This window comes from Acomys russatus, chromosome 13, assembly GCF_903995435.1.
Source record: "Acomys russatus chromosome 13, mAcoRus1.1, whole genome shotgun sequence".
NCBI classification, from domain to species: domain Eukaryota; kingdom Metazoa; phylum Chordata; class Mammalia; order Rodentia; family Muridae; genus Acomys; species Acomys russatus.
This window is the reverse complement of record NC_067149.1, coordinates 46,536,544-46,562,762: the sequence shown is the minus strand read 5'-3', so window position 1 is coordinate 46,562,762 and position 26,219 is coordinate 46,536,544. Positions and strand designations below refer to the sequence as shown.

Sequence of the window (26,219 nt, the reverse complement as noted above, 5' to 3'; positions counted from 1 at the left end):
TGGCTTGTTGAGCCTTCTACCCTCTTCTGAGTCCCCAGCTGCCTACCTGCTGCATGGCTGCCCAGAACTGGCGCTGGAGATAGTCCACCTGCATCTGGATGCCCACAGCTGCAGGGCACAGGAAGGGGGAGGGCAAGGCCGGTTGAAGTGTTTGGAGAAGGAGAAGCCAGTGAGAAAAGAAAAGAATAGAATCCACTTAGAGAGAGGACGCTTATTGACAAGGCGAGGGAGAAAAATCATGGGCAGGTGGGAATCACGGAGGCCGAGTCATTGGCAAGGGGAACTGAGGGCCTCCAGGAGCAGGAGTCTGGAGGGAGAAGGGAATCCAGGCCTGTGGATTCTCCCTGTGGGAAAAGCAGCACCAAGAGATATCCAAGAAAGGTAAGGCTCTAAGGCCAGATAACCATGAGGATGGCTTCCTCTTGGGGTTCCTGGGAGCTCGAGGCACAGTCACTGTGTGGCTTTTCCCTACCTTGACACGGGTGAAAAAAGAGGCTGGTGAAAGCATTGCTTGGGCGAGATCACGGGGCCAAAAGTGGCAAGTTCAGTCTGGAATGAAGGCCTTTGTGAATCTAGCAACTCACAAGGCCGCCTTGTGGGTCTCGTCCCTGGTGTAACATCCTTTGTAAGCACGGTCCCTGCTAGGCATACAGGAAGAAAGCTGAGCTGCGGAAGCCCAAGCCATAGACCACCTAGGTTTGCAAGGCTGTCTCCTGGAGACCAGGAATGCCATCTGTGCGCAAATGCTTCCCGTTTGATGTCTCCCATCAGAAGAACCATCTGCCTCTTTGATTCCCAAATAGGTCTGGAAAACCCAAGGGGGCACTCACATACTAAGAGAAATCTGGGACAAAGAGCGGCAGGAGAACTTGGGGCCAAAGGATAGAAAGAAAAGGCAGGCCATGCTGAATAGAAAGTCTCTAAAGTAGGCCAACTTCTTAGTGTCTGGAGTTATATTAAAGACATTCTGGGTGCTTTGGGTGAGTCAGGCAGCTTTACAGGCAAGAGGGTGTTTAATTCTTTCACAGACTGGCACTAGCCTCATTTAGACTTCATGGGCTGAGGGGACAGAAACTGAGGAGAGGTTCCACGGCTCAGCTAAGTTGCCAGGCAGGAAGTAACAAGCCTAGCTTCGGTCTGGGGCCCTGAGCCTGTAAGGCCTAGCTCTGAGATCTCCCCTCTATGTCTGGATAGAAGGCCTGGCAGGCAAAACGGCCTGCAGCACGTAGGAAGCCTCTCACTCACACTGAGCACATGATTGGCTTCTCCATTATTATGTCATCTGCCCAAGAAATTCTAGTCACTTGAAACTATTCTGATTCTAGTGCCTGGTGGCTCTTCCACGATGCACTTGTGTCCCACTATGGCACAAGGGTGTAGACCTCTATCTTTTTTTAAGGAATCCAGCCTGGCATGAGCCTGGGAGGTTTGATGGGGGAAGGAAATTAGGGAACAGTCATGCCAGCAGCTGTGTACACTGGATTTTCCAGGGCCACAATTCAGCTCTGGCTCACTTGGGCAATGAGTTGAGATCATCATTGCTGCTAATCTGCATCCCCAGACTTTTTGGTGTTTTTCACGTAGAAAACAGGGTTTTGCTAACTTGCCTGGCCTAGCCTTGAACTTGTGATGTGTCTGCTTTAACCTCTCGAGTAGCTGTGGTTACAAGCCCGCACCACTGTCATTATTGAGGCTCAGAGGCCAGAAGGTGCAAGGGCTGGATTCTAGACCAGAACCTCCTGGAGAGCAGCTGACAGTCACTGTGGTTTCTCACGCAGAAGGCAGGCTAGAACTGGGGACCCTCATTTCTCATGGCAACAGGTGATTCTGTGGCAGGTCCTGGGAGCCCCTGACTCAAAGCCACCACGAGTAGATGGGTTTTATAAGACGATGGAGCTGCCCACCTGTAGCTACTAATTACCCATGGCTCCTGGAAACTACATATGTAGCTTGTGAGACTGAAGGCCTGAATTTTTAATATTATTTCATCTTCTCCTATAGTTGGCAACTTCCATGTTGGGCAGTGTAGAGCTAATCTGAGTTTGCAGTTGAAAGAAACCAAGGTCTTAGAAGGCCCCTCCTCTCCCTCACAGTGTCCCTCACAGTCTCAGGAGTTCTGAGGTGTGTCTGGGGAGCCTCTGTGACAGGGACAGCTGGGCTTGAAGGTTCAGGTGGCTTAAAAGGGTACGTGGGGGGAGGGCAGATAGATCCATGAGAAACAGATATGGCACTCCATCCCGAGTGGGCAAGTGTGCTGTCCCAGCAAGTGCAATGGCCCTTAGCTCTCACTTTTTCTTTTGAGGGTATACAGGGGTCCCTGTTTTGCCCTTCTTCCCTTCTTATGAGGATAATTCTAGGTGTTCATTGCACACAGATTTCCTTCACCTGCAGAAACAGGTTTGAACCCGCTTTTGAGCACTAACAGAGTGTGGTGGTGCTGATGCTGAGGACAGTCAGCCTCTTGGGATGGAAGGAAGAAGTTTATTTGATTTCATCCTTGGCTTCAGTGGTCAAAGGGTCCCAGGCTATTTCTCTACTCTCTCTCCTTCTGTGGCTCAGTCTGGGTCCCATGGAATCATTCAATTTCCAAGCTGGAGGGGGGCATCATGGCTCTAATATGTGAGGTCTGGAGAAGGTAGGCTTTGGTTCTGCCTCAGGGAAGGCCAGGCTTCAGTGCTCCTGGTAGAAGTGGGTGCTGGGGGAAGGGCAGGCTAGTGGTGGTTCTGCCATCAGCTCCTAGGAGGCCAGCTGTCTATCTATTGCAGAATTTGGTATGTTCCAGTAGCTCCCTGAGCCACTATGTCACTGTGAGCTACCACAAGCATTTCCACATATTCCGCAGCCAACCCCACTCTCTACCCAAAGTCTGATCTGGCATTGTCTGTCTTTCAAGGCTCATTCTTTCTTGGTTCACCTGGTCATGACCACCATAGTTCTAGGACTTCATACAGAAGTGAGTACACACACTGCCCATTTCTGCTATGACCAGTGCGACCAAGCCAACATTGTCTTGCAATGTGCCTTTAGGGTCCCAGCTTCCCACTCCGGCCTCTCTATGATCCATTTTCCATATGGTCACAGTGACCTCTTAGAAGGTCAAACCCCATCTCTTCTTTACTTGACTCTCATCCCACATTTCCATTTAGAGCAAAATTTAGATCCTTGCAAACCCATGAAGCAGCCTCATTGGTGTCTTTGGTTTTAGCTTGAATCACTGTCTTTCTCAAACACGGTCAGCTCATCCTATTCCAGGACATGGCTTCAGCTGTCTCCTTCTGGGATGCTCTTACCCCAGAACTCTACATGAAACCACCTCAGACTTCACCACCTGGCAGAGACTTCCTTGACTTTCCCAGATAAAGCAGCCTTCTCCACCATCATATCATTTGCACGCTCTCTCTCTCTGTCTCTGTCTCTCTCTGTCTCTCTGTCTCTCTCTCTCTCTCTCTCTCACACACACACACACACACACATTGCTGCTTTATTTTCTCAGTGACACGATTTGTTTATCCAACTGATGTCTCACCCCATGGAGCAGGGTCACAGAGGGCAGACCGAGCTTTGATTCTTAGATCTAGAGTCACACTGTCACATAACAGGGTTCAATAAGTGTTTCTTGGGCTAAGTAAATAAATGTGTCAGCACTGGACTGAGAGGCAAGCTCATGGGTGACCTCACTTTCCGACTGGTAGGGTTCAGACCTTCCCAGACTCCTCCTCCCCTGTGGAGCCCCACTTCATCACTTGCATTGACCTGCCACCTTAGCGATTTATCTGTGTGCCCAAAGCCCCTTAGCAACTCACTGGGAAATGAGGGATTTAAGGAAACAACAAAACAGACCTTCTTTCTGATAAAGAAGGGCATGCCGCTGATACAGAAGCAGGAAGACAGCAAGGGGCACAGGGCATCTTCAGTCATGGATCTGCCCTGTCAGAGGCTCATACGCCAAGGCTTTAGTCCTGTCACAGCACATTTGACAGAGCTCAGCCTTCAGGCCCAGTCTCTCTGTTGTGCTGAGGTGGTAGACTCTAGGGATAGGAGGCTCTTGGCAGATTCACTAGAGTGCCTGGGATGGCGATCTCCCTGAGTCACCTCCTGTTACCTGTTGTGTGGCTGCATCTGCCCGGAATTTTGGATGAGGAGAAACATGTAAAGAGGCAAGAGAAGGAAGCCTTACTGCGTGGCTTCCCTGGAAGAGTTAGGAGAGATTCCCTTATGGTTGTGTCAGATTGTTCCCCATCTTAGGCCCTGACCTTAGCTCGTGAGAGACTTGCCTTAGATGGAGGATAAATCTTAGATATCTTTCCATCTGCCATAGCTTACCTGGGTCTTTCCCCCCACCCCCAGGCTACCTCCTGCCTTTCCATCCTGCAATCCCTCCTCAGGCCACTTTGTGTCTTCTTCCAAGACCAGTGTTTTAATAGCCTTTCAGCTGGGCTCATATCCTCCCAGAGCACCTAAGTAAGACCACAGACAGCTGGTGCCTCAACAGGATGTACATGTTCTACCGTGCTGCTTTGTCATCAGGGATGGCAAAACAAAGGGGGCGCGTGCACTCATGTGCATATGCACGCGCGCGCACACACACACACACACACACACACACACACTCCCTCTGAGGCACCAACTTTTCCCTGCTGGCTTCTGCACCTGTGTTAATCCTTCTTGGCCTATGACTAGCTGAAGGAGACTGTGTGGGAGGCGCCTGACTTCTGCAGCTGCTAGCTGTGGGCCTGGCAGGTACTTCATGAGAACCAGCGTCATAGGATTCCAGGGCTGGAGGCAACAGCAGAGTTCAACCTACTTGATTATTTATAAGGCAAGGACTCAGCAAGATGACCTGAGAAGCAAAAGTGTAGACTTAACCAACAGGAAGACCTAGAGCTGTGTGTGTGTGGGGGGGGGGTGTAGGGGGAGGCTAAGGCAAGTTACCCCTAAACAGCTCCCAATACAGGACAAAAAGCTACCCACACAGAGTTCTCTGTGATCAGAACCATAAAGTAGCTCAGAGCAAATGTCCCTTCAGAAAGGATGTTGGTATAAATTTTATTTATTTGTGTATGACTGTGTGTGTGCATCCTAAGACAACCTGTGGGAGTCTCTTATCTCCTTCTGCCATGCGGCTCCTGGGGACCAACCTCAGGCTTGATCACAAGTGCTTGATCACAAGTGCGGTTACCTCCTAGCAGAGCCTGGAGCTGAGTTTTTAAGATCGGGCTTGATCACCATGGGCAGAAATCACCATGCACTTATTTTCCTGAGACAGGAGGTGGGCGTGTGTTAGGGTAGTAGCAGGTTGCCTTTTTGGAGGGGGCGCAGGGGACTTCAGAGAAGATTCTCTCTGCTCTGTCGGATAGCAGTCCTGAATCAAGTGGCCCCTAGCCCTCGGCCACAGCCCTGAACATAACCTAGAGGAAGGACACTGGGACACACACTCCTGCTGTGTTACCTACAAGCTAGACCTTCCACTGGACAGGCAGGTTGTAAAGGAACGAGAGGGAATTTCATGATGCTGGCTGGGAAGGCTGGCTCTCTTCCCGCTTAGCCTCTGCCCCAGTTCAGCTTCGGTCGGAACAGTGTCCATCCCGTGAACATTGTTTTGTTAGACTTGCTTTGTCTTGATTCAGAGAGAATCCTTTGCATCCTTGGATGCAGCTTTCTCTTTCAGTGTCTGACCCATCCTTTAGACTATCAAGGAGCCAGCTCCTTCAGGGTTCCCTGTGGGCTTTGAGGCACATGGTCTCTGTGCTTGTTGGGCATCAGGTGGCAGCTGCCTGCTCTGACACTCCACTCTCCCAAAGAGTCCTTGCCAAGGCAATTAGAGACTCAGTCCCCTGTCTAAAGGGCCTTCTGTTTCTTGGCATCTGAGTACCCCCAGCTCTCGCCTTGCAAGGCAACCCATCCTTTAAGGAGCTGGCTTTTTCCTTCTCATAGCTGGGCTCTGACACGGGAGACAGACCTAGTGTTCCAGCAAGTCTGAGATCCAAGTCAGTCTATGGAGCTGTGGTCTGGGTCCCGTACCCCTTGGAAGGCCCTGCCTACCGAACAGACAGACAGAGGTGGCCGCTCGCAGGAGTGCCTGCAGGTGAGAGGAGGCGCGGTTACCTTTGGCCTCGGGCAACGTTGATTCACCCACAACGCCCTCCTGCTGCCACAAAGCTTCAGAGGCCGGTGCGCGCGCCCGCCATCGCAGATGCGCCCCAGCTGTCACTCCGCTGCGCGCTCTCCTCCCTCGGCTCGCTCGCTGTTGAGCACGCGCGCGCGCTGCTCCCTCTACCTCTCCCCCTCTTCGGTTTGTCTCCCTCCCGCCCTCCCTCTTTCGCTTCAGTTTGCCGCTGACCCCGCAGCCCCCTCCCCGGTAGCGGCAGCTCAGCCTGCCGGTCCGCCTCTTTCACAGGCTCTGCCCAGGCTCCCGCTGCCCTGAACGACCCGACAACCCCGCCTTCTGCTTGCCAAGCTGCCCATGTCCGGCTAACTGGTCTGAGCATCAGGTCCCAGTGCAAAAAGGTGAGTTGAGAGCGGCTTCTGGGAGAGAATGGAGCTGGCGCAAAAGGAGGGGAGGCTCGGGTATGGGAACTAAGGACCACCTGGCAGGATTTTCTTCCCAGGGCTGTTGCTGTGGTGGGTTGTAGGGGAACCACTTAGGACCAGACACTTGGGTAACCCCAAGATACAGAGCGTTAGGAACTCTGACCCCTTAGTGCTGGGGACTTAGCTGTGTATTCTGCTAAGGAGCGGATAGGGAGGAGGGGACAGAGAGGAGAGCAGTACTGGTGCCACATGATGGCCCCGGGTAGCATAGAAATGTCCCCGCAGCAGGAGGAGCGGCAGCCAGGGAAGGGGAAGACAGCTTAGGTGTCTGGCATTCAGAGAGGCTTGGAGTGGGGGTGGAGGGTGGAGGACCCACTGAGTGAGGCAAGGGTTGAACCTTTCTTTATTCCAGTTGCTCTGTCTGGGCGGTCTGGCCTTAGGGAGCTGTCCTTGGACAAGGGTGCAAAGGAGCCCTTCCTAGTTAGAACAGTCTTTGCAGTCTTGAGGGTGCCTCCCTGGTGGGGGTGTGGCTGGGAGTGAAGGAGGGGTGTCTGGTAGTTCTTCTTACAAACCCAGGCCCTGATTTTAGGACACTGGATGGCCAGACAACCCAGGAACCTGAGATGCTTAGGTGACCCAACCACCGCTGCATAATGGCCTCTGCAGCAGGTGGGGCGGGTGCCTTAGGAGCACTGGGCACTCAGTATAGGGGGCAGTGTACAGCCAGGTCACATTCGCCTGGCTGCCTGGCTCTCATGGGCATGGAGGCCTGACTCGAAGCAGGACATTGGTTTTCAGGAGCCCCAGGCCCATTTCATAACGCTGGATTCTGCCCAGGAATCTGCAGTTCAAATTCCTGTATGGCCGGCAGGTCCGGGGCTGGGCTCTGATTGGTTGCTCTGCCTCCCACCCCCAGCTGTCTGCATTCCAGGGTGGTGGTGGGGATGTTGGCACCAGGCTGCCAGGGTTTGTTGGGCATTGCCTTGTGTGACTCAGATTGACAGGCCCACAGCTTAGATAACTACAGCAGGTGGGGGGAGGGGAAGGAGCCGGCATGTGGCACTGGGCGGGGGAAGTCCAGCTGGTAGGGAAATCCAACATCAGCTCCCAAGCTGCCAAGAAGAGCCCAGCGCTCCCACCCCCACCTTCCCACTGCAGGAGGGCTCTGGTTCTGCCAGAAGAGGGAGATGGGGAAAACCAAGCAGGCAAAGAGGCGGGCTCCTTAAGCCCCCTAGCTGTGTTCTTTGAGGTCTGGCTAGAGGATGTGTCTGCGCTTGGGACAAGCTTGCCATATTCTCATTTTACAAGGGCCGAGACCTGGAGCTGGGGTCTTGCTTTAGCCGGCTGGGTGACGAAGGAGGGGGCTGGAATGGGTGTATGTGTGTACAAGGCTGGGAAGAGGGGGGAGCCAGGATGAGGCTGGGGGATCTTTCTTGGCTCCTGCCCAGGGAGGCAGTTGAATGGTAGGAGCCTTCTGGGTCCTCAGTGGACTCTTTGGCTTCACCCTGGTGTGTGTTGGGTTTCCTGGTCTGTTTTCCAGGGCTTCTGTCAAAGACAGGGAGAATCTGACAAGGAAATGTGGCTCAAGAGGCTGCGCGTGAGAAGACTGGTGTACCAAGAGGACCTAGAAGGAGGGTGTGTGGCTGTTCTCTAAGCAGAAGAGGGTTAGAAACGGCTTCACTGGGCAGTGTGCACTTAGGGGTGACTGACGGGGCAGATGTGGAGTTATTTTTCTAGAAGGGCCTCGTGGCCAGACAGGTGACAGCAGCCCAGGAAGACAGTTCAGTTTCCTGTGTTCTGGGCTACAAGGGACTCCAGGTGCTCAGACCAGATGTCCAGACCCCTTAGAAGTCCGCTAAGTCCTCTAAGATGGGCTTTGAGCCTCCCTGAAGAGCTAAGCGGGCAGAGTAGACTACAGAGGATGCATGAAGGCAGGGAGTCAGGTGGGAGGGGGTGCAGACGCGTGCGTGCTGCAGAGGAGACAGCTGGGAGGATATGCAGAGCAATGGGCCCAGGAGTCAGGAGGGGTACCAAGAAGGAGCTCAGAGGAATCCTATAGATCCCAGGCCTGGGGCAAGATGTTTGTTTGTTTGGTTTATTTTATTTTATTTTATTTTTTACCTGGGTGGGCCCACATCACGGGGAGGGCAGGCCTACATCTGTGGGAGAAATCAGAGGGCAGGTGCACTCTGTCTTCCTAACCTTGATACTCTGCAGCAGAGCAATCCTGCCTGGCTGCTCCAAGCTGGGGGAGGGGGCAGCTGGGGTTCCAGGGGAAACAGCTCCCTCGCTCTATCTTTAGTGGGTACAGCAGCCATTGGCTAGTAGGAACAAGTGGAACCTCTGGCTGCACCCTGCTACTGCCTCACCTGCCTGCTGCTCTCACCCTCCATTCTCCAGCTGCCCCCCCACATCCCCCAGCCCCCAGCCAGGAAGAGGGGGGTTTCTGGGTTCCTTTCAACCTGTGGGTAGGATGGGGACAGGAATGGCTGTTTGCTTAGACTGTGATACTGAGTCGCCTTATAAACTGTAACGTTCTATATGAATGAGGGCTGTATGCCCCTGTGTCTGACTCAGCCTTTACCTGAGAGATAGGGCTGAGGCCAGAACTTCTGAGGGCAACTGAGTCACCAGCTTTGTGGCCAGGAAACAGGCCCAATCTATATACTTCCATTTGCCTAAACTTTTCCGTGCCTCAGTTTCCTTAGGATGTTAATAACTAATAATTAGAGTCTAATAATGACTCTAACTTTACTGAACTGTACGAGCGCCAAGACCACAATGCTGTGTAGCTCTTTGACTGTGGTCGTCAGTGTGTCCCTATGTAAAGCCTTGGAGAAGGCCCTCATGTTGGTGCCCATGTCTTGCCCTGCCTTAGGAGAGTTTTGTCAAGGTTCTGGGGGGAGGCCTGGATGTATTTTTCCTTTATAGCTGCCATCTTCTGTCCCAGCTCCTCTGGCTTACTGTATGCAGCCTATGCTGTCCCCAGTTACCTGGTCTAGGGATGGGCCAGTATGGCCTCCTGGGGAGCTGTTTGGTGGCCAGGAATGCTGGTCTATATGTCCCCAGATTGCTTAGGATCTTGTAACCTGGTGGATTCTCACTTAGCCAGTCTGGGTGGGACCTGAGATTCAGCATTTCTGAAAGGTTCCAGGCTAGCTGATTTTAATAGCCCATTAGAGTCAAACCCACCTATTTCTGGCTTGAACGAGTCCAAGGTTGGCTACTCCTAGATTATCACACCCATTCTTCAACCCGGAGCCCAAAAGGAGTCCAGGGACCCTGTTGGCATTGGGGCTAGGGCAAAACACAGGTTAGTTTTGGGAGCAAGACTGGGGTGGGGGTGGGGCGAGGACGGAGTTTACCCTCCAGCAGGACCTCCAGCACTATTCTGTCTCCCACTCCCACAGAGTGTTAATTTATTCCAGCAGTTGGCCAGTGCCTGCTGCAGCAGCAGCAGCTGTCCTCTGCTTCTCAATGTAGGTCACCCCTTTCCTGAGGAGTCTCCCGCTGTCTCGGGGCCAGAAGGGTCTTTTGCTGGGAGGTGTTGTGAGTGGACTTGGGGGCAGAAAGGCTAGGGAGTGCCCCTCCCTCACACCTCCCTGAGGAACAGGAAGGCACTGACATCAGAGGAGGCAGGGCAGCTACCTGGAGAGAGCTGGGAGGGGAGTATCTTCTAGACTCGTGGCCTCTTTTCTCCAAAGAATCCCAGCCACTGGAGTCCTTCCTGCCACCTTGCCACCTCAGTAGACAACACCCTGGTCTGCACTGTTTGCTCTTGGCTCCTGGCATCATAGGCAGGGTGCGACCAAGAGGACAAAGTGGGAGGAAGAGCCTCCTTTGAATCCTGGGTGGAGGTTAACCTGAATGACACTTCTCCCCAGCCTGTCCCCCTGTGGAAGGGCACAGGCATGCGAGCAGAAGCTGAGCTGGGCCTTCAGTGCTCCCTGGGCCTGGCTTTGCGGCTGCATCGTGGGGTTCTCAGTAGCTCTTCCTTCTAGGCTGGAAGTGCCCCTGTGCCTCCTCCCTGCTGGGGCTATGCTGCAATTGTGAGGCACCCTCTGCTGCCTGAATGATGGCATCTAAGAAGTTCTGGAATGCCGCCAGCGAGCATGTGTATGGTGTGGGTGTGCATGCATGTGCCTATGTATCCCCAGTACATGCCTAGCTGCATGGATCTGGTACTTGCATGTGGGAGTCTGTGTGTGCAAGCACACATGTTATTATATGCTTAGTTGTATGTCTCTCTGTACGGGCCCACCTCCTTCTGCTGTGTACAGTGCTTCAAGGTTGTGTCTGAGAGTTGTGTGCATACACACGTATTTCCTGAGTAGGGCCCCTGCAGGCTGACAGTCATCAGGAAGTGGGTAAACAGCCTGACTCAGAAGCCTGCAACCCATCCTGACCTACCACGTGACCTCGGCACGCTCTGCTTAGTATATCTGTGCATTTAGGGCGGCTGTAACTGACTTGCTATTTAACAGGGGCTGTGACCTGTGGTATGACTGGCATTTTGAAGGTCAGGGGTGGGGGTGGGGTGCATAGCAAGAGGGAGACTGCTGTCTGAAACGGCAGGTCTGTTTGGGCATTGCATATGAGGGGCAAAGATACATTGAATAAGAATACAGTGAGCATGCCATGGAGTGTGACCAGGCACAGGCTGCAGCAGGCTCAGACACCTGTGAGACTGACCTCTCTTGAAGCCCATGGTAGGCTCAAGGCCAGCTGGGAGCCTTTGCCTATATTCCTTATGTGATGTGTACGTCACATGTGACAACTCTGTTTCCACCCACCGAGTGTCAGATTATTACATTTAGGGGGGAAGAGCTGGGGGCAACGTTTAAGCGGTGCATTAGAAGGAGATGGAGGACATGGATTTGAACCCAGAGATCCTTTGCCTGTGACTCTGAGCCAGGAGAGTACTAGGAGAGCCGAAGCCAAGCCACTGTAACCACTAAGTGCTGAGGCCCATGCGCAGGGCAGCAAGGGCCAGACTTCGGACCTTAGCCTGTGGCCGTGCGGAGTTACAGCACAGCTCAGTTATGGCATGCAACCGCTGCTGGCCCCTTCACAAGCTGTTGCCTCCTAACTGGGAAGTGGAGAGGTGAAGTCAGGGCTGGCAGATGGGCACTGCGTTCCTGAGCAAGCTGCCCTTGCTGAGAGCGGAGCACAACACCTGAGGGTTGCATAGATCACAGCAGCACAGGCCACCTGGGTGGCTTCCTGAAGATCCCTAGGGTGGCATGGAGTGGAGATAGAGAAGAGAAAATGGGGCTAGGTATTGTGTCACACGCCTTTAATCCCAGCACTTGGGAGGCAGAGGCAGGGGGATCACTGTGAATTTAAGGCCAGCCTGGTCTACAAAACAAGTTCCTATCCAGCTTCAGTTCAAACAACAAACAAAACAACAAAACAGCAGCTAAATGGGGCTGGGATGGGGAGAATGCAATGGGAATGTTTCCCCCAAACACCCGAGGGAAACCTGAGCCAGGCTGCTCGGGCTTCTAGACTCTAGACCAGACTGCCCAAGCATCTGGCAGCCCCACTGGCCTCCTCAGCAGCAGCCCTGCTCTGCCATTGGCTGGGAGCTCTAGGACTAAACAGACCCATGAGGGCTGCAACTGAAACTACAGAGGGGCCCGTGAAGGAAGGCTAAACTTGCAGCTATCCTGGGAGGAGTGGTCCCAGGGAACAGTGCCCTTTGGGCACTAAAAGGGAGCAGGGGTATAATACAGCCTCGCCTATCTGACCCCATCCTGGCTCCCATTGCCCCTAGTGCCTTGCAGTAGTGTTAGCTTCCCCTCTGATGAAGCTGGCAGGGTGCAGGCTCTAGCTTCCAGTCCCAAAGCTCTTAACCACTCTTAGTAGGGTGCTAAGGAGGCCTGGGGCTCCTTTAGGAGACACTGGGTTGTGGCAGGCCCTAAAAAGGTCAAGTAGCCCACTTGGCCCCTGGAAGAGTGACCTGCTGCCTATACTTGGCCTACTTCTAACCCTCTGCCATTAATGCTCTGCCATTTCTCCTTCTCTTCTAGGTCTGCTGGGCCAGTGGCTGAAGAGCAGGAACGCCTAGGCTGCAGAAGTTATAGATCAGCTAGCTGGCAGAAGACCAAGCATCATCGTTGAGTCACCTCAAGGCGACATTGGGAACGGAAGCCAGAGGGCCGTGCAGCCACTTACACCCTACCTGTCAGCAGGCCCTACGAAGGGAAGGGCCTGGCCTCTGCATCCCCACAGCTATGGTAAGCTGGAGGCAAGGGGACGAGACTGGTGCATCTGGGCAGTAAAGAGAGGCTCAGGTGGGAGCGGGGGCTTCCTTCATTTATCTAGGAGAGATGGGCCTTCATTTTCCCATCAGTGACGTGGTACGGCTGGGTGGAGGAAGGCACATTGCAATGGAATCATTTTTAAAGCTGCTCCCCCCCACACCCTGTGCCCGCCTCAGAGTGTAGAGAAGCCTCAGGGGAATAAGGGAAGGATGGTGGGGGGGGGGGAGAGGGGCCTGATCCGGGGTTCAGCTGACACTTCTTGTGCCCTTCAGCCCACGTCCCAGGAGATAAACTATTTTGCTTGCTATCTTGCTTGAGCCTCTTGACCCTGGCCCTTCAGAGCATCATAGTGAGAGCAACAGGAGAGGGAAGGAAGAACATAAAGAGACACCTGGGCCTTGTCCTTAACCCCTGGGCTGGAACAGGCTCCAAATGTCTTGCTCTACCCTTCTCTCTCTCTCTCTCTCTCTCTCTCTCTCTCTCTCTCTCTCTCTCTCTCTCTCTCTCTCTCAGGACTGACAAGTGCTGCATGCCGAGGCACTCTCTCTCCAGAGCTGCAGAGTGTGTGGCTTTCACCATGCTTGCACCAGGCAGTGGCCCAGAGCAGAGGAGCAAGCTTGCCCTGCAGTGGAGGCAGGTCTCCTGTGAGTATGGGCCCAGCGTGGGGATGAGGTGTGTATCTGGCAGGGTGACAGCTTTGATGTCTGGCCTCCCTGGATCTCAGGGCTTCACCTCAGGGAGGCCCAGACTCAAGGCCTTGCTAAGTAAAGGCAGTTCACGCAGAGCGCTTTACTGAGGCTGGGAGAAGGAGGTCGGCCGGACAGCTGGTTCTGCCCCCTGTTTCCCATCCCCTGGCAGTCACGACCCAAAAGTTCTGTTGGAGAGTCCTCCAGTGTCACTACATTTAGCTGGGATGTGCAGTGTGTGCAGTGTGTGCTCAGCAGGGGCAGACATCGGCCCCATGAGGGTCGCAGTCCCAGCCAGCCTTGTCTGTAAGGGAAGCTGCCTTCCCACTTGGCATCAGCCATCTTGTCTGCTGGACGAACCCAGAAGCCTCAGCCGAATCTGTATGCTGCAGCCTTCCCAGCTCTGAAGAGGCCCTAGTGAGCTCTTGGGGTGCAGCAGTGGAAGAAGGGGGTCACAGAGACTGGAGCCATTCCTCCCTCTACACCCAGCACACTAAGATAGTGCACTTAGGTGTGCTACCTCACACCGCGGTAACAAGGAAAGCACCTTGTCCATGAAAATTCGCTTCAAAGGGATAAGGTCAGCCATGGCTGGTTTACCCATGGCCACACAGTAAGAAGTGAGAAATGGCCCAAAGGGACATTGCTCTGCCTGACCTCCCCTGGCCTTAGGTCCAGTTGCCCTAGCTGGGAGCTGCCTGAATTATTCACCAGGTGAGCGGCTGATCCAGGGGCTCAGATCCCTTTCATCCTGGGATCATGCTGACACCTTTCAGCACAGGATTGTTTTCTTGTCACTAGAGCTTTGTTGCCACTCTGAATTTGGTGGGCGGGGATGCGGGGGGGGGGGGGAGTTGTTTTCTCCCTGTCCAGATGTCATTTCTTCACCAGAAAGAGCAAGGAGTGTGGCTCTTGTTGATGATTGTCCTTCTCCAGGGCTCCGTTCCTCCCCTCCCCTCTCCTCCCCTCCCCTCTTCTCTCCTCTCCTTTCCTTTCTTCCCTTCCCTCCTACCTTCTTTCCTCTCTGATTTCTTTCAATTCTTTCTCTCTTTCTCTTCTTCCTTCCATGCCCCTTCCATCCTTTCCCTCATTTTCTTTAGATAGTTGTTATGTAGCCCAGGTTAGCCCCACATGTGCAATCCACTGCCTCGGCCTCCTAAGAGCTGAGTGCAGATGTATGCACACACTTGGCTTCTTCTTGAAAGTAAAACATAAAAAGCATTACAGCTCAGATGGTGGTGGTGGTGGTGGTGGTGGTGGTGTGTGTGTGTGCGTGCGCGCACGCGCGTGTGTGTTTATGGGGCAGGCTGACCCTGTAGATGGGCTCAGAGAGGTGGGAGGTCATTTCAGGTGGCCTTCTGAAGAGGTGTCCAGGTGACTGAGTAGTTAAGTTGTGTCTATTTCCTACCAAGAACAAAGTAGCTCAGGTGTCAGCCTCATAGCGTGTCCTCTACTGTCACTAATCCCACAAGAAAGGGCAAGGAGAGTGTCATCTTGTCTCCTCAAACTCTGCCCTCTGGGACTTTAGATGACCAGACACCCACCAGACAGACTGGAGACTGTCTCATCTAGGTGCCCTGGTTGGATTGGCAGCTGGCCATCCAAGTCAGGCCAGCTGGCCTTGACTGGCTTTGAACCTCATCAGTTCTCCATCTGGAGGCTTTCCTCAGGACTCTGAGTTGATGCAATGGAGACAGAACTGTGTTAGCTTATTCTCCTAGGTTCCCAGGAAGGTGGGTGGGGTTGACTACAGGGTCACCATCAGAAAGGGCTGCTTTCTGGGGCTCACTTCCAGCAGCTGTCTCCAGGCTGGACCCACGTACCCTACTCAGAAGAATCTCAGTCCAAATCAGGTCATGGCAAGAATCCTGTTACTTGGTCCACCCAGAAATGGTACCTTGCACACTAAGGTTAGAAGTACAGGGTGGGCCTTGCAGCTTCAGAGGCCAAGTGCAGATGGAGCCAGCTATGTGATTTACCCTGCTACTACCACGGTGCTCTGATGCAGGTCCCAGCTGGGCCTGGGTCCCACCTTAGACATGGGACTCTGGTAAATGGGACAGTGTTTAAGATATTGTAGGGTAAAATATGGACCCCTCTCTTAAACGCACAGCACATCTCAGCTGTGATGTGGCTTCAGGTGGGGATGGGGTTCCTGTGGGAAGGACCCAGCCTTGTGGTCACTGGCTTTGAAAAGTATCCTTGGTTTTATAAAATCTTACAATCATAAACATTTGGAGCATTAGGGCATCTTAGTTCCGAGACATTTAGCAGTGGAGGCTCTGAGCAGGAACTGAGGTCCTGCGTGGTTTATCCTCTAGGCACTCCACTGACAAAAGTGAATTTTTGGTCACAGTGTGATGATGTTTCAGGTTCCCAAGCACTTTCCTGTGTGGTGTGCCTGACTGTAGCTTGTTCCCAAGGAGACGAAGCCAAGAAGGCATGCAGGTGTGAGCTGGGAAGGGGGAAACTGAGGCAGGAAAATCCAAGCCTGTTTCTCTCTTGTCCCGACTCCTCCCTAGGGATAACCTGCTGGATCGCCCTGTGTGCTGTGGAGGTGCTCCCTGCCTGCCCTTTCTCCTGCACCTGTGACAGTCGCAGCTTGGAGGTGGACTGCAGTGGCCTGGGCCTCACCACTGTGCCCCCGGATGTGCCCGCTGCCACCCAAAGCCTTTTGCTCCTGAACAATAAACTGAGTGCCCTGCCAAGCTGGGCCTTCGCCAACCTGTCCAACCTGCAGCGGCTGGATCTGTCCAACAACTTCCTGGACCAGCTCCCCAGGTCCATTTTTGAGGACCTGGTCAATCTGACGGAGCTGCAGCTGAGAAACAACAGCATCAGGACCCTGGACAGGGACCTGCTCCAGCATGCCCCACTGCTTCGCCACCTGGATTTGTCCATCAATGGCTTGGCTCAGCTGCCCCAAGGGATATTTGATGGGCTCCTGGCTCTGAGATCCCTGTCCCTTCGCTCCAATCGCCTACAGAGCCTGGATCGGCTGACGTTTGAGCCCCTGGCAAGCCTGCAACTGCTTCAGGTCGGGGACAACCCATGGGAGTGTGACTGTAACCTGCGGGAGTTCAAACACTGGCTGGAGTGGTTCTCCTACAGAGGTAAGCCCTACCACGCCACGGAAGAGGGGGAGCTGGGATGAGGTCAGGGAAAAGAAGAGCTATGTCCCTCTCCTTAAAGATCGCCGCTTCCTTGCGGTCAGCAGAGGCCAGGAGCCGCTCACCTCTGTTCATTAAGACTCATTAAGGGTATATACTGTACTTCTGCCTCTATTAGGTTTCATGTGGGCACTTAAAGACACATGATGCTTTTTCTGTGCTCTTTATCCCACCAGCATTCAGGACAGGAAGAGGAACAGCCACCCTTCCTGGGAATAATAAGGTCGCCTGCCTCTTACATGAGGGCGAATGTAACTGAAACCTGCAAGCACAACCATTTTCCCTGTGAGGGTGACACTAGTTTCCAGTCCCAAGAAAATTGGACGGAGAACTTCATAAGCAGCCAAATGGCTTTAGTTTTTACTTTCCTCCCTTAGAAGACATCATTTATTCATTTGCTCGTGTGTGTATGTGTGTGCGTGCATGCCACAGAACGCGTGTGGAAGTCAGCGGACAGCCTCGGGAACCGTTCCTCTCCTTCTACCAGGCAAGGTTCAGGGATCTAGCCTAGGTCATCAGGCCTGTCAGCAAATGACTTTACCCATGGAGCCGGCTTGATGGCTCTTAAAAAAAATTTTTTTTTTAATTTTAATTTTATTTTAGTGTGAAAGTGTCAGAGCCATTAGAACTGGAATTACAGACAGTTGTGAGCTGCCATGTGGTGGCTGAGAATTGAACCCAGGTCCTGTGGAAGAGCAGACAGTGCTCTTAAACACTGAGTCATCTCTCCAGCCCTTGATGGCTCTTTAGTGTGAGGTTAGAGCCTGACTCTTAGCCCAGGCTTGGAACTCACTATGTATTCCAGGTTGAACCTAACTTCTGCGAGGCAATACCCCTGATTTCTGCCCCAACTTTTAAAAAGCTTTATTTATTTATTTTATGTATGTGTGTGTGTGTGTGTGTGTGTGTGTGTGTGTGTGTGTGTGCCCAAATGTACTAGTGTGCTACATGCATACAGGGCCTTTGGAGGCCAGAAGAACGTGTCCCCTGGAACTGGTTGTGAGCAACCCAGTGTGGGTGCTGGGAACTGAACCTGGCTCTTCTACAAGAGCAGCAAAAGTGCTCTTACCTGCTGAGCCATCTCTCTAGCTCCCTCTCTCTTTCTTTAACCTGAGAAAGGTTTATAAAGAAGAAATGAGTTGGTCAAATCAGTGCTTAGCCAGGCTCAGACCTGTAATCCCAGCCCTCTGGAGGTAGAAGCAGGATCAGGGGTTCAAGGGACAGCCTGTACCACAAGAGACCTTGCCCAAAAGTAAACAAGTGAGCAAATCAGTAAAAAAAAAAGAGGAAAATGGAGTGGAATGGGAGGGCGAATAAATAAGCACAGTGTTTTAAAGTGCCAGATCTTGTTTGAATTTTGGCCCTGCCACCTACTAGTGTGTGATCTTGAGAAGCTAATTTGCATCTCCGTGGTCTATCTGGAAAGCGGAGAACGGCCAATTGTGAGAATTAAATAGGGCAACGCATACGAGGTATTTTGAAAAGTGCCCAGCATAAAGGAAGTGCTCGGTGGAGCACTGACTCATTTGCTCATTTGCGAGTGCTATTCATAAAATCAAGTGCACACAGTAAGACACAGTCAGTGGCCAGCACAAGGCAGCTACTTGGTGTATGTGGAATTAACAAATCAGTGTTGAAATTCTGAAAATAACAGTGTTTCCCCTCACTCTTACCTTGCTCACTTCCTATCCAGCCACTAACTCAATACTTCCAGGCTGCTCGGATACATCAACTAAAGACATTTTACAAACTGTAAAGTACTTTGAGATGTTAGTCACTATGATAATTCTGTTTTTGTAAATGGAGAAATGATTAATGCTGTTGTTTCCAGGTTACAAATACCTTTTTGTACACATTATCTATTTTAACCCGCAGGCAGCTAATTGAGACAGATAATCCTCATTTCCCAGCTAAGAATACTAAGATTCAGACATAATTAAATAAGTTAAATAATCATCAGCTGACAACACAGCCAGGATTCAATCTTGGGTCTCTGGTCCAGGAAAATGAGGTCACCCCCTAGCTCTCTGCCATTCTAGCCAAAGGTGGCCACAGTCACATGCTCACTGGTGCTGCCTTAGGATGCATCTTTGCCCTTAAGACAGCATGCAGGAGCCATTTCCCCAGATCCTGTCTCCAACCTTCTACTCCTTGGCCCAGATATTTCTGTCAGCATCCTAAGCGTATCCTAGGGTGAGATGGATGTCTGCTGTGACACTGGACTTGAGGCATCTGGGCTCAAGGGAGCTAGGCATGATGGCCTCCCCAGGGTCATGAAGGTGGTTTGGTGGCCTGTCTAAACACCCTTATCAGCTCCAGTCTCCTGTGTCCCCAGGGTTTGCTCCCTAGATATCTCTGTGCATTACACCTGACAAACCCAGGAAGATACCATGCCCGCTTCTCGGTGTTCTCAGGCCATCAGAGCTGTGTGTGGAGGAGTGGATGAGGCAGTGGCTTTGGCTTTCATTCTCTTTGTGAGAAAAGATGCAGGCCAAGCTACTGTGTTGACAAAAGTGGCAAGGGTTTGCAAACATCAGTGAGCTGTCAGGTTTTGGGTAGAGAAGACAGTCTGGGCAGGGATATGGCTCGAAGTACCAAAGCCGTGTCTCGAATATGCCCCCCAGCTGGAACTGCTGTCCTCCTGCAGGTCAGTGTGACCTTGGAGGGACTGGCTTGAATGACATGGATGTAAGATTCTATGTGGAACAAAAGTGATGGTAATGTCCATTTTCGATGGCTTTGGCAGCATAGGTGGCCTCCTCTATGACACATGTTAATCACAGCTCTTGGTCTATTGGTGCTACTCCCTACCTCCTCTTACTTAATCAGGACTGATAACATTGCTGGCAGGACTGAACCTTTTGGGGCCTCCATTTGCAGGCCTGTGGGGGGAGGGGAGAGCAGCCCAGTTCTAGATACTTGTTCATCTCTTCTTTCTTTCCCTGGATGCAGGGGGGCGCCTGGACCAGCTTGCCTGCACCCTACCCAAGGAGCTAAGGGGGAAGGACATGCGTGCAGTGCCCATGGAGATGTTTAACTACTGTTCCCAGCTGGAGGATGAGAACAACTCTGCTGGGCTGGATGCCCCAGGGCCGCCTTGCACCAAGGCCAGCCCAGAGCCTCCTAAACCCAAGCCTGGCGCTGAACCTGAGCCTGAGCCCAGCACTGCCTGCCCTCAGAAGCAGAGGTACCGGCCCGTGAGTGTGCGGCGAGCCATCGGCACAGTGATCATCGCGGGTGTCGTGTGTGGCATTGTCTGCATTATGATGGTGGTGGCTGCAGCTTATGGCTGCATCTATGCCTCCCTCATGGCCAAGTACCACCGGGAGCTCAAGAAGCGCCAGCCGCTGATGGGGGACCCCGAGGGCGAGCGTGAAGACCAAAAGCAGATATCTTCTGTGGCATGAAAGCTGTCTGTCTGGCCCAGGTAGGACAGCAAGGAGATTCCGTGGGACTGCTACCAAAAGGGCTGCCCTTCCCCCCACCACAGGTCCCGGTCTCAGCCTGACACTGGTACCACCTCCCTCAGCTTCCAGGTCTTCATCTGCCTCAAGTAAGGCAGCCTCCCCAGTTCCTTTCCAAGTTTCCCAGAAGCTTCCTTGGGCCAAAGATCCCCGTGGAAGGCCCTCTCTAGGCCTCTTGTCTTTGGAACACTTGCACCTTCCTGTAGGCTTCTGGCCACGGGGAGGAAGGAACCTATACCAGAGGCACCTCCTGCACTGAGCGACTCCCTCCTGCCCAGGGCTAGCATAGCTGGTGACCCTCCCTACCTCTTGCCCATTCCCACTTCAGTCTGCATTACGGCCTGGGAGGGAGGGACAGGGGAGCCAGAGGTAGATTTTTGTGACTCCTTTTTGAAGCCAGAAAGATACTCTTAAACCCTTGGGGTGTGAAGTTTGTCCGAGTCTCAGCAGCTGGTGTCAAAGTGCAGACACCCTAGCCCTGTGATCTGGGTCCAGTGCTTAGACAAACCAAAGTGACTACAATGTCCTCCCTGGGTGGTGGATGTCATTATGTCCCTTTATTTTCTGTAGCCCCCTCTGACTACATTGCTCTGGGTTTACTAATTTCATATTTTTGCTCTAGTGTGGGGTTTTCAGACAGGGTCTTAGTCTATACACTAATTCCCTGTCACATCTAGGGCACCACTATTACAGTCCCACAGGTCAAAGTCTCTCTCTCTCTCTCTCTCTCTCTCTCTCTCTCTCTCTCTCTCTCTCTCTCTTTCTCTCTCACATACACACACACAAGCACACATACATACACACATGCACACACATGTCCCTTGAGCCTGGAGGCCATAGTCCCTCTTACTTCCTGGCTACAGTCTCTCACATTATCAGGGTTGGGTCCTGGACAGTAGCACAGGAATCCTTTGAGACCCTCTAAAGTGGGCCAAAGTATGCTGCTGGAGGAATTGCCCGTTGCCACGGCAACCCTAGCACCTCTCCTACTAGGTTTACCAGAGATAGCCCTCTGCTTCTCCTGTCTCCTGTGTCATCTGCATCTTTTGTTTATGACCTCAAGGCTGGGTCTGGGCTGTGCTCCACCTTAAAGAAAGCAGATGTCAGGCAGTGAGGCCTCGATGAGGCTGGCTGCCTTCCACAGATCCCCAACAGACTGCAGGAATAGGAACATTCTGTTGGCAGTCCTCAGCAATGGGGCTCTCTTTCCCAGGGGTTCGTCGGCTCTGCCTGGCTTCCTGGGAGCATGCAATTGCACTTAGACTATCCACGCTAAAAGATGCTGCAGTCCTAGTTGGGCTGGGCACGTTTTACAGGGTCACTGTCCTCTGTTCTCAACTGTTCCTCTCCTTAGAGACTGGTATTCGTCTGCAGGAGATGCCAGGCTGCTATCTTGCCCTGAGGAGGGTCTTGGTGGTAGCCAGAAAGAGGCCAGCCTGACACTTAGATACTGATGAGACTCCTGTGAGGGCATCGGGGCAGCCTGGCAGCCCTTCTCCTCTGCCACCTCCTCTACTAGCAGGGACATGTACTTGGAGCCTCGGGAGAGCCTTCAAGGTTGTTCTCTGGTTCACAGGAGCCTCTGGGTCAGGCCACAGTCTTCCTTCCTCTTTTGGCTGGTGGGCCAATCCCAGAGCCAGGATTTTCTAAGGGCCTGGGGGAGGGAGGGTGTTGTCAGTGGTGATATCTTTAGCCTGAGACAGAAGATTTTTAAAGGCAAAATTATATTTCTGGTTTGTCGTTTCAGAAGACCAATAAAGACTATTTTTCCTATGTATTTCCTTGCTTCATTGAGTGAGAGGGGATGTGGGCATTGGGTGAACGGTGCCCTGTCTCCCTGCTGTGCCAGGCAGCCAAGCCATTTGTGGAGGGATGTCACCCCGAAGCAGAGAGCTCTGTGTGACAGAAGGGCCCCCTGCCCAGGGTCTGGGACCTCAGGACTGGGAGGACTTGGCTCAAAACAATGGTGGCAAACTCTGGGCAGGACTGAGCTGGGATTTTAAACCTATGCAAGCTCCTGCCTGGTAGTAACAAATGTGAGCCCGGGGCAGAGTGACTCTTGTATAGCAGAGGGGGAGAGACCCTGCTAGACCTCACCTGGAGTCTGTGGGGGTTTGCTGGGGTCTCACTCAGCTAATGCCTGCCACCTTGGCCTTTCAGGACTGGCTCCCTAAGCATTCCACACCAAGGTTTATGAATATGCCTCTTCAGCCAGTGGGGAGCTAGAGTTAGGGACTGAAAAGCTGGAGGTGCAGCACTTAGGAAGGGAGATTGCTGGTCCAGGCCTGGAGGAAAAGCTTGGATCTCTGTGGTCCTGTCACCTCCAGGTCTGAACTCTAAGCTTTCAGAGCCTCACATGAAACCTTCTTCCCCTTGGGAGTTTTCTTGGCATGATAGCTCACTAAGGCAGGAACAGACTTCAGGGAGATGGGAACCCCCAGGGTACACAAAGCCATGCAGATGGAGAGACTCCCTTCCTAGGTGTGGTCAGAGTGGGTGGGATGTCCCTCTATAGCAAAGCCAAATCTGGTCTCCCCTGAGTGCCCCCCTCCCGCCTTGGAGGAGCAGGACAGCACAGCACACATTGCTACTGAAGCCTAAGGCGCAGTTTGTAGAAGGAGATGCACAGAGGCCGAGAGTTCTGTCTGTCTAGACCCCTAATGTGACTCAAGCCTATCCAGACAGTAGGACAGGGCTCTGACACAGCCCCTGCAGAGACACTGTGCACCATACCCGCCTGCTCGGAAGTGCATCTGAGGCCCCCAGCTCTCGAGGACAGCAGACACACCACCTTGAGCTGAAGGTCCCAGCAGGTTCCAGGAGCAGTAAGGTTGTGCCAGGGACCAGGGAAAAGCGGATACAGAATGAGATGCAGAGGAACTTGCTGTGTCAGGTCTCTAGCGCCCCATGCTTTCCCTGTCACAGCCATGTACCCAGAGCATCACAGGGACTGCCTGAAGGAGTTCAACTTGAGGCACTGGGACACGGTTTCTATGGCAACCCCTCCTGGCTCTAACTCAGCTCTGAGTTAAAAATTATATCAGATAATTGGAGAGTGTGGGGAAGCACAGCCAGCAGTCTGGCCTCACACCCCTTCTCTCCTTTCCTAGGTCTTCAAGGTAGAGGGGCTGAGAAGGCCACCTCCAGGCAGAACAAAGCAGCCTCTGGTCTGCTGGGACTAAGCCACAGGACATAAGCGGGCATCACTTCCGGCCTGGGATTAACATGCCACAGGCTCTGGAAGGATTGTGTAACTGGGGTGTAATATGGTCCCCTCTACAGGGTCAGAAGCACCTCACAGACTGCCAGGAAAGCTGGAGTGGACATGCCACTTCCCTACCTCAGCCCAGAAGGGACTATACAGGAAGCCCCGCTCTGGGTAACACATCCTCCTTAAGGCAATTCAGGCCTACCCTATCCTGTGTCTTCCCCTAGACACTTGTTAGACGCTTTAAGAAGAGGCCAGGGTCCTGCCTGCCACCAGCTTCCCATCTAGCCAGGCCCCTGGGGTATGAGACAGCTGCCTCCAGTAGGTTGAGTGACCAACGAATGGCACGGCTTCTTGAGGACCACGGAAGGTGTGATCACGGGGTCTCAAACAGATGCCACCAAGAAACTGCAAAGTCAGGCCAAGCCTACGAGGCCACTGGATGCTCTCCTCTTAAAAGCTGAGACAAACTCAAACCCCGGGAGAGGTGGTCTGAGTCCGGGTCTAGCTTTATTACTAGCTGTAGGACTTTGGACAAATGACTTCTCCATGCCTCAGTTTCTTTGTGTGTAATACGGCCTCCCCTGGTCACCCCGAGTTTCAGGAAGTGCAGAGCCATGAGGCCAGGCCTGGAGCTCAAGGTAATGTCTTAGGGAAGCTGTGTCCCAGGGATAGGATGGATGGATGGAGGTCTAGATTGTCCCTGCCCTGTGTGACCTTGAGCAGGTCTCTTAGCCTCTCTGGGTTTCATTTTACTCCACGAACCCTTTCAGGTTTATAAACAAAATGACATAAAGCAGCCACCGAGTCCCCATATCCAGGGCACCTTATTCATTCTTCCTGCGTGTGGTGCTGGGGCCAGCCAGCCAGGTGCTCTAGCTGAGCCAGCTCCTCCCCCTCTTCCCCTTTTTCCTTCCCCCTTTGCCCCCTCACCGCCAGCCCTCACCTTGACATTGCCTTGTAGCCCCCACCACAGCAGTTCAGGGTATCACTTACCTGCTGCAATGGCTGTCTTCCCATCCACAGTCACAGCTATTGCTGTGCTGGCTCTTACTGCCACTGGCTTGCTTGGGCTATCTGGGAAAATGAGAATTATCATCAGTACTCTGGGTGCCTGCAGAGGGGGCTGTGTGAGTGTGAGTGTGAGTGTGTGTGTGTGTGTGCGTGTGTGTGTGTGTGTGTGTGTGTGTGTGTAGACTATCTCTTTCTTGGAATATGAGACAAATAGGAATGCCAGGACAAGCTATCCCTGGAACAGGTGAGGTGGAGAGGGAAAATCTTGTCATGGTTGTCGCTGCTCACCACTGGAAGGTCCCTTGCTGTCCCTGCATCTCAACAAATCGGAACCTGCCAGATCAATCCCCAGCCTCTGCCAGCCTGAGCCAAGTGATACTAGCATCACGGTGGCACTGTGACTTTGTTCCATCTCCAGGCAGCAAATCCATCTGCCTGTTGCTCCTGCTTAGCTGCTCTCTGTCACAGCTGCCGCAGGGCCCTGCCATGGCCTGTCCTCTCCCATGTGTGTCTTACCCAGCAGGGGTCTGTGTCCCAGTTTGTTTTTCTGTCGCTGTGATAAACATCACAACCAAAAGCAACCTGGGGAGGAAAGGGTGTATTTCACTTTACACTTCCAGGTCACAGTGCATCCCTGAGGGAAGTCAGGGTGGGAGATCAAGGCAGGAACAGAAAGATAAACTGTGGGGTAATGCTGGCTTCTGGCTTGCTCTCTATATCATTCCGTAGCTCATGCTCAACCTGCTTTCCTACCCAGCTCAGGACCACCTGCCCAGGGATGGCACCCTCCACTGTAGTCTAGTTCCTTCTACAGTTAACACAAGATTGTGCCACAGGCCAATCTCACCAAGTCAGTTCTTGAGTTGGGGTCCCCTGCTCTCTTGCCAGGTGATGCTATGCTGTCATGCTGACAATAAATATACCTTATATTGAGGGGCAGGCTATAGGCATCCCAGGCATGGGTGGTAGGTAACCCTGCCTTGCCTTTATAAGTCACAGAAAATGACATACAGTGGATGACCCACCTAGCAGCATAGCCAGATGGTATCTGACATGTCTATGAGATTTCATGGATCCTAGTTGGTGGTACCCAGCTCACTCCCACGATGACTCCTTGTTTCATTGCTACCCTTCCAGAACTTTCTCCCAGGCTCCTGGAGACCTGGGTTGCCTTTCACTTTTTTCTTTTTAGAAGAACAAGGTCATCCTGGGAGCAAGATCAGAGCATGGTTTTAGCTCTACATGAGAGGAGCTTTCCAGCAGGCTGCTATGTGACCTCTGATTTCTGCCCATTCACATCTTTGGGCCAGCTTTTCAGAGGCCTTTTGTGTATAGGCCAGTCCCCATCACATAGTGTAAGACTGTACTGCCCTGTTCTGTCAAATGTTCTAGTGGTGAACGCTACCTATGGTAACCAGCTCTCAGAGCCCCGTGGAGATGGCTGAGCAGCTTGCCTCTGCCAAGCACGGTTTCATATCAACTGTGTTGTTATAGTTTCCCCTGATACCTTGCTATCTTCAACACGCCGAAAGAGTATAACTACACTTGGACTCTGGGACTCTGGGAACTCGTGACACTTGAGCTGCCCTTGATTTAAGTTTACCATGGCTGAGCCAAAGGAACCAGAATAGAAACACCAGACGTCTCACTTTGTTTCTAGAAACATCTATAAGACACAATGTGGGGGACCCCTGTAGGAGTCCTTGGCTCTGGCCTTTTAATTAGCACAGGCTTGTGGGAAACACTCGGCTAATCTCTGGGGACCTTGGGGATTTCAACATTAGTGTCAATGGTCACATGGTCCAGAGCCTCTGTGAACAAGGCCAGGAAGAGGTGAGTGTGGGAGTCCCAGGCCTAGGCCCTTGGTGCTGGCAGACTGA

At 52.8% G+C, this 26,219-nt stretch overlaps 2 protein-coding genes across 4 annotated transcripts in view; one reads left to right on the top strand and one right to left on the bottom strand.

Moving 5' to 3' along the window:
* Positions 1–26,219, bottom strand: part of Cacna2d4 (calcium voltage-gated channel auxiliary subunit alpha2delta 4) — a 99,746-nt gene that overhangs the window by 11,878 nt on the left and 61,649 nt on the right. For all 3 annotated transcript variants that reach the window (XM_051155221.1, XM_051155222.1, XM_051155223.1), the window contains 2 exons: positions 24,322–24,402; positions 47–108 (listed from right to left, as the gene is read on the bottom strand). In XM_051155221.1, the coding sequence (XP_051011178.1) occupies positions 47–108; positions 24,322–24,402 (143 nt within the window). The remainder of the gene's footprint in view (positions 1–46; positions 109–24,321; positions 24,403–26,219) is intronic.
* Lrtm2 (leucine rich repeats and transmembrane domains 2) lies at positions 12,631–20,380 on the top strand. The gene is made up of 4 exons (XM_051155224.1): positions 12,631–12,770; positions 13,311–13,441; positions 16,006–16,596; positions 19,606–20,380. The coding sequence occupies exons 2-4, from the start codon at positions 13,327–13,329 to the stop codon at positions 20,058–20,060; spliced, it is 1,161 nt and encodes a 386-aa protein (XP_051011181.1). The 5' UTR covers positions 12,631–12,770; positions 13,311–13,326; the 3' UTR covers positions 20,061–20,380.